Source organism: Chenopodium album, chromosome 19 (genome assembly GCF_948465745.1).
Source record: "Chenopodium album chromosome 19, dcCheAlbu1.1, whole genome shotgun sequence".
In the NCBI taxonomy this organism is placed as follows: domain Eukaryota; kingdom Viridiplantae; phylum Streptophyta; class Magnoliopsida; order Caryophyllales; family Amaranthaceae; genus Chenopodium; species Chenopodium album.
In genome coordinates, this window is record NC_137852.1 from 22,252,904 (window position 1) to 22,265,634 (window position 12,731).

General features: G+C 34.8%; 2 protein-coding genes across 2 annotated transcripts; both read left to right on the forward strand.

The window, feature by feature from the left end:
• Positions 1-7,023: 7,023 nt before the first annotated feature.
• LOC145594187 (uncharacterized) lies at positions 7,024-7,911 on the forward strand. Its single transcript, XM_081650520.1, has one exon. The coding sequence runs from the start codon at positions 7,024-7,026 to the stop codon at positions 7,909-7,911; it is 888 nt and encodes a 295-aa protein (XP_081506646.1).
• Positions 7,912-7,944: 33 nt separating this feature from the next.
• On the forward strand, positions 7,945-10,241 carry LOC145594188 (uncharacterized). Its single transcript, XM_081650521.1, has 6 exons — positions 7,945-8,082; positions 8,145-8,627; positions 8,928-9,391; positions 9,531-9,830; positions 9,906-10,017; positions 10,101-10,241. The coding sequence occupies exons 1-6, from the start codon at positions 7,945-7,947 to the stop codon at positions 10,239-10,241; spliced, it is 1,638 nt and encodes a 545-aa protein (XP_081506647.1).
• The last annotated feature ends 2,490 nt before the right edge of the window (positions 10,242-12,731 follow it).

Genomic DNA, 12,731 nt, shown 5'->3' on the forward strand with positions numbered 1-12,731 from the left:
TAAAATATAAAAAAGGGCAAGTAGAAGTGGAGAAGGCAATTTTGGGTAAATGTCGTCCTAAGACTAGTTGTAATTGACATGTTATGATAGATAAATAGCTCATTAGATAAGAAATGTAGAAAACGGGCAAAGTAGTAATGAAATAGGCGATTTCGGGTAAAAGTCGTCCTAAAACTTAGAATAATGCTTATTTGCTATGATTTCAAACATTGGACACCAAAGACTAGTTGTAATTGACATGTTATGATAGATAAATAGCTCATTAGATAAGAAATGTAGAAAACGGGCAAAGTAGTAGTGAAATAGGCGATTTCGGGTAAAATCCGTCCTAAAACTTAGTTGAATGCTAAGTCGGGCAAGTTAGAATGATGTATGAAATATTTAACATATATACATTATTATTTTTAATTATTAGTTTGAATTTTATGTAATATATATGAATGATGTTTAATGTTTGGTATTTTTTTGTTTTCAAAGGTATGTAAAAGGGAAGGCCCTTTGACAAAGGAAGAGGTTGATGAAATCCGCGACATGTGGGCTTTTTTGTGACATTTGATGGCATCTAGGTAGAATATATTATATATACGTGTTTGTTAGATTGAGTTTTATTTTGTTTTTTTTATGAACAATAAATTTTTATATTTAGTTGTATGTTACCGTATCTTTTTTATTTTTTATATATAGTACGTAAATCCATATGTACATTATATTACTTATTTGTAATTATTACTATACATTATTTATGAGTTTTATATATGTTGTTATTATTATGCATTTTATTGTTATTGAATTATTATTATTCCAAAATTTGTAATATTTTTAATTAATTATTATTTATTAATATTAATTAATATAATATTATTAATTAATAATAATAATAATAATAATTTTTAAAAAACTGGAATAATGTGCTTCTAAAAACAGGTCACTAATATTATTATTATTATTATTATTATTAATTATTATATATATAAAAATAAAAAAATAAAAAAAAAAACTACAAATGGAAGCGGTTTGGCGCCAAAACCGCTTCCCATTTGCAGTGCACATAAGGTTATGTGAAGTGCAAATGGCCAGCGGTTTTGGCGCCAAACTGCTTGCCATTCCCCCCAAATGGGAAGCGGTTTTGAACCGCTGGCCATTTACATGGCAATTGGGAAGCCCCCCAAACCCATGCGGTTCAAAACCGCTTCCCATTTGGGGTTTTGAACCTCTTACCATAATGTTTTTTCTACTAGTGAGTTTTCTTGCTTGAGTCACCACGACGAGTCTAATTAACAGTCTACTAATCGGATTAATCAGTTCGTTGATATTTCAAACCATGTTTAAGTCTTTAATTGAGTTTAGGCACTTAAAAGTCCCATGGTCATACACTAGTAGTCAAAGCATGTCACTCACATACACATAAAGCACACACATAACATGTTTGTCACATTATGATCATGTCTAGAGAGTCTTGAATGCGTGTTTTCCGTCATTTTTTTGGGGGGGTAAGTCGGATATTAATCCTCCAATTTTCAATTTCCCTTAAAATATATGCCCCATTTTTTATTTTTCTTTTATTCTTTTAAACATAAAGTCAAGTCAATTAGAGTCAAATATTAAAACAAATATGGTTTAAATTACAGCGCGTGGTCAAGAAAGGAAGGGCGTTTAATCAAGGACAACACTTTTGTTCAAGTTTTACTTTTTGACAAACCAATCTGTAGGAAAAGGAAAGCTAAGAAGGCAATGGCTAGTCAAGAAGAACTTAATGAAGTCAAGGGACAGGTAGCCAACTTGGCTGAGATGTTGCAAAACCTATCGCTGCAAATAAGTAATCCTGAAAAACAAAAACAAATGGACCTAATCCAGGAAAGGTTGGGTAAACTATCCAACGATTTCAGATTTCAAGAGATTAGCTCCCAAGGGGCCTCGGTGGATAAGGACCTTCTTCCACAAAAGTTCAATCCCAATGACATCCCTAAGTTCAAGGCTATGGATAATCCCTATTTTCATTTAAGAGCTTTTGAAACTGTAATGAGTATTAAGGAGATAGATAGAAAAGCATTTCATTCTGTATTTTCATTATCCTTAGAAGCTGTATGTCAACAGTGGTACTTCTCACTTGATAAAGAAAAGACCTCTAGTTGGGAATCTATTGTGAGCGCTTTCATTGAAAGGTATAAATGCAATATACAAGTTGAAACCGATCATAGAGAATTAAAAATGCTAAAATAAAAAGAAAATGAGGGTTTCACCTCCTTCTTCAATAAATGGAGGGAAACTACTGCAAAAATGGTTGAAGTGCCTAGTGAAAAGGAATCCGTTAGGATGTTCATTAAGAACCTCCAAGAAAAATACTCTAAGCACCTTAAATACCAAAGCAACTTAAACACTTTCAAAGCTGTATATGATATTGGAATTAATATTGAAGATGACCTTGCTAAACAGAAAGTTGCTAATAACAACTCAAGTAGTGGCTGGAAAAATAAGAAGAACGACAATCCTTCTTCATCCAAATCTACCCACTCAAATAATGTTAGCACTTTTCCTCTTAATGAAGTATTGGCAATGAATAATAATCAAGGACAAAAGAAACCATTTAGGAAGAATTATACTCCTATTGGTATGAGTTATGACACCGCATTTGATCGCTTACATGCAAAAGGTCTTATAACTCCTATTGGACCATTTGGGGACCCACCTGTCGAAAGGAGAACGGCTAGCTGGAACCCAAATGCACATTGCAAATATCACCAAGGTAGGGGTCATCCTACAGAAAATTGTTGGAGATTAAAGGAAGCCATTCAAGATTTGATCGATAGTAACAAGCTCCCATTACCTCCTACAAGTAAGAAGCCAAGTATCAATACTGCACCGCTATGAGATTCTTTGGCTATTTCCGACGAAGAAAACCAAGAGGATCCGTCTAGTCTTATAGAGTCTATCGAGACCATTGAAGAAGAAGTCTTCGAAGATGCTCTCGAATTCTCTGGTCAGGAACCTGCAACTAAGCAAGAAATATTGGCATTGACATTAGTATTGTCGGAATTGAAAAAGCTAATCTCACAAACCTTCGAGGCCATAAAAGAGAAAAATGAGTTACTTAAAAGTAAACCCCACTTAAGCAAAAGAAACCTTTTTCTCTCCAAGTAATTGACACTCCCAAAAAGAATAAAAGGAAATATACTCCAATTGGGACATCATACACAAATATATTCAAGATGCTCTTCGAGAATGGAAAAATTCAACCTCTCGAACCAAGACCATTTGAATCGCTGAAAAGAACAGACAAATATTATTTTGCATATCATCAATTAGGGGGACATACAATAGAACAATGCTTCAAGTTTAAGGACTTGGTTCAACGTTTGATTGATGAGAAGAAATTAGTTCAACTTCCACAAGATGCCATGATTAATGGAGTATGGGACAGTGATGATGAGGATGTTTACCTTAAAGACATTGAAGAAACTCCTCTATCAACAATATACCCAGTAAGTGACATTTGGGATGAGGAGGATTCGCCCATAGATGTCCTCACTAGGTCCGGGAGAATACAACCTCCCATTTCAACACAACCCATACCTTCTATAGAAGACAACGATGTTGTCAAACAGTTAAAAAACACTAAAGTTGAAATGAATGTATGGAAACTCTTAGCCACATCTCGAGAACATAGAATTGCAGTCATGGATGCACCGGCTAAAGTAGGCATAGATTCGGATACCACTCCTGAGGGACTTGCAAACTTCCTCACGAGCGACCTCCCAAGTCCAATTAATTTAGTCACTTTTTCGGATAAAGATCTACCACCGGAAGGTGACAAACACAATAAAGCTCTAAACCTCACAGTCATATGCAAAAGAATGAATGTCCCTATGACTCTTGTGGATAATGGTTCAGCAATTAATGTGTGCCCACTTAGAACCGCAAGAATGTTGGGAATAAGAGATGAGGATTTATCCCTGTCAACCTAGGGCATAAGAGCTTATGATAATTCGCGTCGTCAAGCATTAGGGACGATTACCATGAATATAACGGCGGGCGCAATTGAGCATGCTACTACATTTCAAGTAGTAGATATCAAGGCATCTTTTAACTTGCTATTGGGACGCCCTTGGATTCATGATTTAAAGGTCGTCCCTTCGTCTCTTCATCAACAAGTAAAGGCTATAGTTGGAGGCATTCCAATTACCATTGATGCTTCATCTATGAGGATTAAAACAGTAGAAAATCCACTAATTAATGTGGAACACGATGAAAATGATGAAGATTTGTGGGGCTTTAGCGAAGAGGTATCCTTAATAGAGGAAGATGAAAGGACCCCTCTCCATTATGACCTCCACTCGAACATGATAATGAATGCTATCCTATGAAAACAAGGACACTTTCCTGGAATGACTCTAGGAAAGAAGAAAGGAGTAGCTAAACACATGGGCTTACCTGGCCTCCCTAAATTGGATACTTTCGGACTTGGTTTTGAACCAACTCGCGAAGACCTTAAACGGGCCCAGGAAAAATCGAAAGCACGAAGAAATGCCCGCACACAAAAAAAGGAAATACCCATGGATCAATATCCTCTCACCTTAAATGGACAATTTATAAGAGAAGGAGAGGACTATCCTTGTCTTGAATTTCCTGAACCCTTTGTTGTGAATGGTATAAGGCAGCCTGGGTTCAAAATCTTTTTGGATTGTTGTTTCCTAGACGAGATCCCAGCTCTAATATATAAGGAAAAGGCACCTCCTCGTTTCGACTTTAATGTCATGGGACTCCTCTTTGGAAGGGAAAAGAACAAATCAAGATACACGGAGGATAATTCTTCACTTATCCAAGCGGTTCTCCAAAGTGAAAATTTTGACCCCTCCGAACTTATCACTCCAATAGAAGATCAAGAGCGTGGATGGCGCAAGACAGTGAAGATAATCACTACGAATGGAAAGAAGATTTCAGTAACTATAGGGCAAGGACCAATATTCGAAGAATCATCTGACACTACTACAAAAAGCGTACTTTTTGGACGCTTTTGCTGCGACGCCTTTGATATGGCGTTAGTGTACGGATTTTGGTACCGCCTTTTCTCGACGCTTTTTAGAGTCGAAAATTTTATCGACACATAAAAGCGTCGAGAAATTCACATGATATGCACGTGAGGTAATTTATTCGCAATTTTGAAACTTTAATTCATGGAAAATATGAGCGGGTTCCCAAATTTCCCAATTAACTTAAGCGCCCACCACTGTACTCTTTATTCTCTACTCAATTGCGCTCTCATCTCCTCTAAACAACCCACGATACTGACGACTCCTTCATCATCAGCGACAAATTTCGCAATTTTGTTTGCTAATCTTCAAGGAATTTGGGGGTTTTTTGCTCGTCACTGTCAAGAATTTCAGGTATCAACTTACAATTTGCTATACAATATTGTTGCTAGGTATATATCTATAATTTTTGGTACCCTAATATCCCACAATTCTCTAAATTTCGTTAATATTGGGAATTCTTCTTTGCATGTCTGCGATTTTGAGTTGGGGTAGAACAAGAATCGATCTCTTATTGTGAGGTAATTTTTTGCCCTTAATTAGATAATTTAATTTCTTTTTATGTTGTTTTTTTCGTGATTTCTGATTGCATATCCATGGTTTCCATGTTTTTTTTTATTTTTTTTATTTTTGTAAGTAGTTTTTTTGGTTTTTGTTATGATTTTTATGTCGTTTTTTAGGGTTTAGTTTGGGATTTTATGGGTTTTTGATATGAAATTTATAGGCTTTGAACTTTATGGTTTTTGATATGAAATTTATAGGCTTTGATTTTTCTGGTCAGAGCTAAATAAATTAGCCATTACACATTAAAGTTGCAGTGCATTAATAGAACAATATGAACTTGCTTGGGAATATTGATTGGCAGCATAATTTGTCTTAGAATTTTATGGTTTTTCATATGAAATTTATAGGCTTTGATTTTTCTGGTCAGAGCTAAATAAATTAACCATTACACATTAAAGCTGCAGTGCATTAATAGAACAATATGAACTTGGGAATATTGGCAGCATAATTTTTTCACCCAAAAAATTAGATCAGGTTAGCAAGTCCAATTCATCTATCTCGACACTTAAAAGAGCTCAAGGTGTGAAAATTCATGGCATAGCTAAAGAAGATCGAAGCCAATTTGTGAATTCCCTGTATATAGTCTGCTCACCCAAAAAAAAAAAAAAAATTGTTATCATCTCTAGATTGCATCATTTTTTTTTGTGATTGTAAAGTTTATCTCTCCAATCTTAATATACATGTACCCATTTGTCTTAGACCTTTTGATCTTGTTGTTTTAGTTTTCCATATTGGTCATAGTTTTGATTCTTTATTCAATTGCTCAAATGCTCACCAGACTACTAGAATTACATATTGGACAAATCTTGTTATTTCTTTTTATCCACCCAAGCAAAATCTTATGTTAAAGCTTACTAACACTACCTTTTCTGTTTTCAGCCTTGTTCAGTAGCTTAAAACGCACAATTACTTTTGCGGCAAAAGAAGGTACACTATACCTTATACATTAGCTCAAACTAGAATACATTTTTAAAGATTGTGGCTTGATTAGTACGTGTATGTCATATACTTATTTCAATTGTGTAGGCTTTATTAGATTTCCCTAATTGGATGTTTCATGTGACACTATATTTTAATTACTTGAAAAACGTTTGCCTATTGCCTTGGAGTCATGTTTTGTAGATTTCCAGTATGGTTTGTTGAATAAGAAATTCATCGAAATTGCATGACTTATTTTTGTTGTTGTATGTTTCTTATACTAATTTTCTTCTTTCACCCCTCAACAAGTTTGTAGGCTTGAATTACTTACATTATTTTTAAGTGGATAAACTTCTTGATATTATAACTTTGATGGATGTCTATTTACTTAGTGAAAGTGATGTCCCTATTATATATTGGTTTAAGGATCCTTGTAACATGATTTTTTTTTTTTAATTTTTTTTTTAATGTCATTGTTTTTAATTAGCAATTAATTATATACTTCTTTGTAGACATGGATACTAGTTGGATTGATTTACCAAGAGGTGATCCCGGTTATTTTAAAGGTTGCATGAACTTCTTGGAACTTGCTAAAGAGACTCTTTTACCAAATACACATGAAACTAAATGCCCATGTAATAAGTGCAAGTTAAATAAAACGAATTCTATAGAAGAAGTTGGAGGCCATATTTTATTTTATGGTTTTTATAAAAACTATAGAAATTGGATATTTCATTGTAAAGATGAAGGGAGTAAGACCTATGATCTAAGTAATGATCAAGTAAATGCAGTTGGCCAAGATGATATGGACGGGTTACTAAGAGCAGCTTTTAGAGTTAATACGCGACAAACCGACAAAACTCAAGATCCATCATTTGATGAACAAAGTATTGAAGATGACAATTCATATGACATGGATGAGGGGTTTACGATTTATCGCGAGGTAGATGATGAGTATCAATCAACTTTCTCAAATGAAGAACAGGCAAAGTATAAAAATCTCATGGAAGCTTCTGAAAAAGGCCTGTACGAGGGGTGTACTACTTTTTCGAAACTTTCATTTCTATTGCATTTGTTTCACCTAAAGTGTATGTTCCATTGGTCTGCAGAGTCATTTAATAAATTACTTGAACTTTTAATTGACGCATTTCCCATTATTAAAGAGTTTCCATCGTCCTATTATGAAGGCATGAAGATAATAAATGATTTAGGGTTAGGATATGAGAAAATCCATGCATGTCCAAATGACTACATGTTATATTGGGGAAAATTCGCAAATAAAAGTGAGTGTCATATATGCCATACATCAAGGTGGAAAAATGTGAAGGGAAAGGAGGGTGATGTGAATGAAAAAGGAAAAGAAGCATGTAAGAAAGGCGAGGCAGCTAAAGTAATGCGGTAATTTCCCCTTATCCCTAGATTAAAGAGGCTTTACATGTCATCTAAAACTGCAGAGGACATGAGATGGCACTTTAATCGTAAGGATGATAAGATTCTACGACACCCTGCTGATGGCGAGGCTTGGAAAAAATTTGATGAAAAATATACAGAGTTTGCCGCTGATCCTCGCAGTGTTAGATTAGGCCTAGCGACTGATGGTTTTAATCCATATCGTCTTATGAACACAAATTATAGTACATGGCCGGTACGGTGGTCCTCATTCCTTATAATTTACCACCATGGCTTTGCATGAAACCATCATCCTTTATTCTTTCTATAATTATTCCTGGTAAATTTGGTCCCGGTATGGATATTGATGTGTACTTGCAACCACTAATCCATGAATTGAAATTACTGTGGGAAGGTGTTGATGCTTTTGATTCTTATAGTGGAAGCAACTTCAAACTTCGAGCAGTCCTACACTCTACTATTAATGACTTTCCGGCTTATGCTATGCTGTCAGGTTGGAGTACGAAAGGCTACAAAGCTTGTCCTTCTTGCACTCATTCTACTCATTCAGATAGATTTGGTGGCAAAATTATCTACCCTGGGTATCAAAAATGGTTGCCTATTGATCACCCATATCGTTCACAAGCCAATTTGTTTGATGGGAAAGAAGAATATGGTATTGCTCCGATTCGTACTAGCGGGACCGAAGTTTTGAAGCAACAAGAAGGGGTAAAGTATGTATATGGGAAGACAAAAAAAGTTCCTAAAAAAAGAGGGAAAAGAGCTGCCAATGAACTTGATGATGATTGTGATCCCGAAGGTGATCATATACTTTGGAAAAAGAAAAGTACATTTTTTGAATTAGAGTATTGGGAGCATAATCCTCTTAGACATAATTTAGATGTTATGCACATTGAAAAGAATGTGTCCGATATTTTATTAGGAACTCTTTTAGATATGGATAATAGTAGGGATGATGAGAGTGGCAGAGAAGCCCTAAAAAATTTGAATATAAAACCTCATTTATAGATCGACCCTCAAGGTTACATCCCGCCGGCTGGATACACCATGTCTAACGAGGAGAAAGAACGATTTTTGAAAGTCTTGAAAAAGATGAAAGTTCCTGATGGATATGGATCTAATTTGCAAAGATGTGTGAATCTAAAGCAGCGGAAACTTATTAATATGAAAAGTCACGATCATCATATTCTCATGCAAGACATCCTCTCGGTTGCTTTAAGGGCGTCGAATGCCACAAGAGTTATTGACTTGCTTGAAGAGTTGTCTGACATTTTTAAAAAGATATGTTCAACTGCTATAGATACAAGAGAATTAGATACCATTCAATCAAAGCTCGTGTTGACTCTTTGCAAGTTTGAAAAGGAATTTTTACCAACATTTTTTACAATCATGGTTCATCTACTAATTCATTTAGTAGAAGAGGTCAGACTAGGCGGACCGGTTCATTATAGATGGATGTATCCTGTTGAAAGGTACTTATTATTTATTATTATTATTATTATTATTATTATTATTATTATTATTATTCTTTTTATTTGTATTATTTATTTCTATATAATAATTTTTCCTATTCTTTCACATTCACATACAAAATCGTTACTATAATTCAAGGTATTTGGCCTTTTTGAAATCTCATGTAAGCAATAAAGCGCAACCGGAAGGATCTATAGCGGAAGGTTACCTTTTGTGGGAGACAATTGCATTTTGTTCGAGATATCTAGAAAGTGTTGAGACTATGTTCAATAGACCTAGAAGGAATGAGGATGGTGTATCAAACATTGACAACTATTTGTATAACTCTAGTGGTCGTGATGTTGGAAAAAAAGAAAATGTCCGTTTGGATGATAGAAGTTTAAAGCAAGCTCATCGCTATGTTTTACTTCATTGTGATGAACTAACCCCGGTGCTCAAGTAAGTAGCATAATGTGTTTAGTTAAAGCGTCCAATATATACTTGTTACTAACATAAAATTTACAATCTCGGTAGTGAGTTCCTAAAACTAAAGAGGCAAGAGAATGACGTTGGAGGAAGTCAAGCTAATGAATCTATTGAAAATCAGTGGGTAATTGATGAATTTGCAGATTGGTTGCAAAGCCAGGTCATATGCTTTTACATTTAGGGTCTTTTTATTTTCATATTATACAACTTTCTAATTCTAACTTTATTATTCTCGAATTATAGGTCCATAATTTAGATGATAGCACGGTAGATGGAAAGTTAAGAAAAGCCTTAGCCGGTGGCTTGAGTAACCGCGGGAAAAGGATGAAAAGTGTTATTATCATTGGTTACAAATTTGATATTGTGGATCGTGAGCGATTTTGAGTAACTCAGAATTCAGGAATCATGGTGGAAGCAGAGGGTCACGAATATTATGGAAAACTCAAAGAAATTTTGGAATTAGATTATTATGGATCATATAAGGTTGTATTGTTTCGTTGTGATTGGGTCGATATTCGTAGGGGTATCAAAACAAATCCGAATGGAAGTGTTCGTGTCAATTTCTCAAAGTTGATGCACACCGGTCGATTTTTGCGTGATGATCCATTTGTTTTCTCATCTCAAGCAAAACAAGTTTTTTAATTGAGGATGAGATACAAAAAGGGTGGTGTCATGTTGTGAAAACTAAGCCTAGGGACTTGTTTGATATACTTGAATAATTTGTTAACAACTTTTATAATTTATTATAGATTTGAGTTCATAAATTTGGATGGGTGTGTATTTTTATATTTCATTTAGTTATTATAATTCATCTAAGTTCGTACTTTGTCAACTTATTTTCTGTTTCTTTTAACTAAATTCTAGAACTGAAATCAGAACTGAAATTCTAATCTGATTTCAGTTCTGGAATTCAGTTTTGATTTCATCTCTGAACATCATAAATGAATTCTAGAACTGAAATCAGAACTGAAAATCAAATCTGATTTCAGTTCTGGATTTGAGTTTTGATTTATGCTCTGAACATCAGAACTTCATTATAGCTTGTACTTTATGGATTTCAAGATTAATTGTTGTTGTTCTTGTTTCTTAATTAAAGAGGTTTTTATGCATTTAACTCACTTTTGGCCTTCTTAACTAATTCTTACTATATTCATTACTTGGCTTCTTATTGTCACGCTTATGATAATTTTTTATTTCTGTTCTTTTTAATAACTTACATTGCGAATTTATCAGGTAAAGTATGATGTACCGAAGCAAGAGAGCAAGGGACATACTTGCTGCCACAGCCAAGTCACATGATCTAGTATCATCACAGTCACCAATTATCTCTAATGCACATACTTCTTCTGCTGCTGAAGCTTCACAACCCACCAAAAAACAAGCTAGAAAGTCACCACAAACTGAGGTTCTTAGGGATGACAAATGGGGACCTTCTTCTCCACCCATTTCCACTACAAATTCTGACCACCAACCACCTAATAATTTAGGATCCATTTGGAAAAACCCTCCTGGTTCAACATTAAATTCAGTTAAGGAAGCAGTTACGCAAGGTCAGCAAAAAAAATACCCACCAGAAGTTTCATCTTTAGTCCCACCTAATATCCCACCTAATGTTCCACATTCAATTGCACCAAACTCATTGAACTCCCCTTCTACTTCTCACAAACCTCCTGAGCGCCCAAAACCTGCTACACGAGGAATCCGGAACCGAGAAACAGGTGCTGTGAAAACCACAGCTATAGCTCCACAGGATAACCATGAAAGACATAAAAGTGGAAATGAATCAGAAGAGATCCCGAAACAATCTAAGTCCTTACGACCAAAAGCACTTCCGGATTGGCGAGATGACATTGATTTTGACGACAAGGAGGAGGTTCTAACCATAGGTAAATGTTTTGTATTCAAAGTTCTCTGCTGATGCTTGATGTTGTTGTGGTGTGATCCTGCCCTATTGCTGCTGCTTGTTATTGTGGGGGGAGGGGGAGGGGGGCTAGCTTGTGTTATACGTGTTATACATGCATATGTATTTTAAATATCATTGTCAAACTTGTTCTAAATTTGGATATATGGAATTGTTTATATCTTGAAACTTGTATTGAGCTGCATAATTAATTGTGTTATACGTGTTATGTGCTAATGTCATGTTTGTTTGGTTTTTATTTTTATTTTTTTTTTCCTTACTTCAACATGAGATCAGATTTTGAGACACACATATGATATGTGTAGCATGCTTTCTTTTTGATTCAGTACATGCTAATTGTGTTATACGTTTTGATTTCAGCTCTGATCATCAAAAATGAATTCTAGAACTGAAACCAGATCTGAAATTCAAATCTGAATTCAGTTCTGGATTTCAGTTTTGATTTCAGCTCTGATCATTAGAACTGAATTACAGAACTGATATCAGAACTGAAATTCAAATCTGAATTCAGTTCTGGATTTCAGTTTTGATTCAGCTCTAAAAGTTTTGCAAACCAACAAGCTGATTATGTATGGAATATATATGTCATTTTAGATTTACTTAGGATATTAGTAAGAGCAAATCCAAGTTATATGCGTTATATACTATTGTACACATATTTAATGCTTGTTTTGCCTTATTATTTATAGGAAGATGAACATGGACAAAAAATGAGCTTGTTAGCGCTGTGGATCAAAACCCATGCGAGTAAAGACGGAAAATTTCTTCCTGACACAGTCACTCAAGATTTTGTGGTATGGTTTTGTGACAGATTTCTGGAAGCATTTTGTGTAGATTTTGTGGTGTGATTTTGTGTTATTTGTGGTCTTACATTACTCCTAAATGTTGGTATAGGATGATGTTAAAGCTAAGGTTGAAGAGTTGAGGATGGTGCACCCTAAGATGTCTGAACA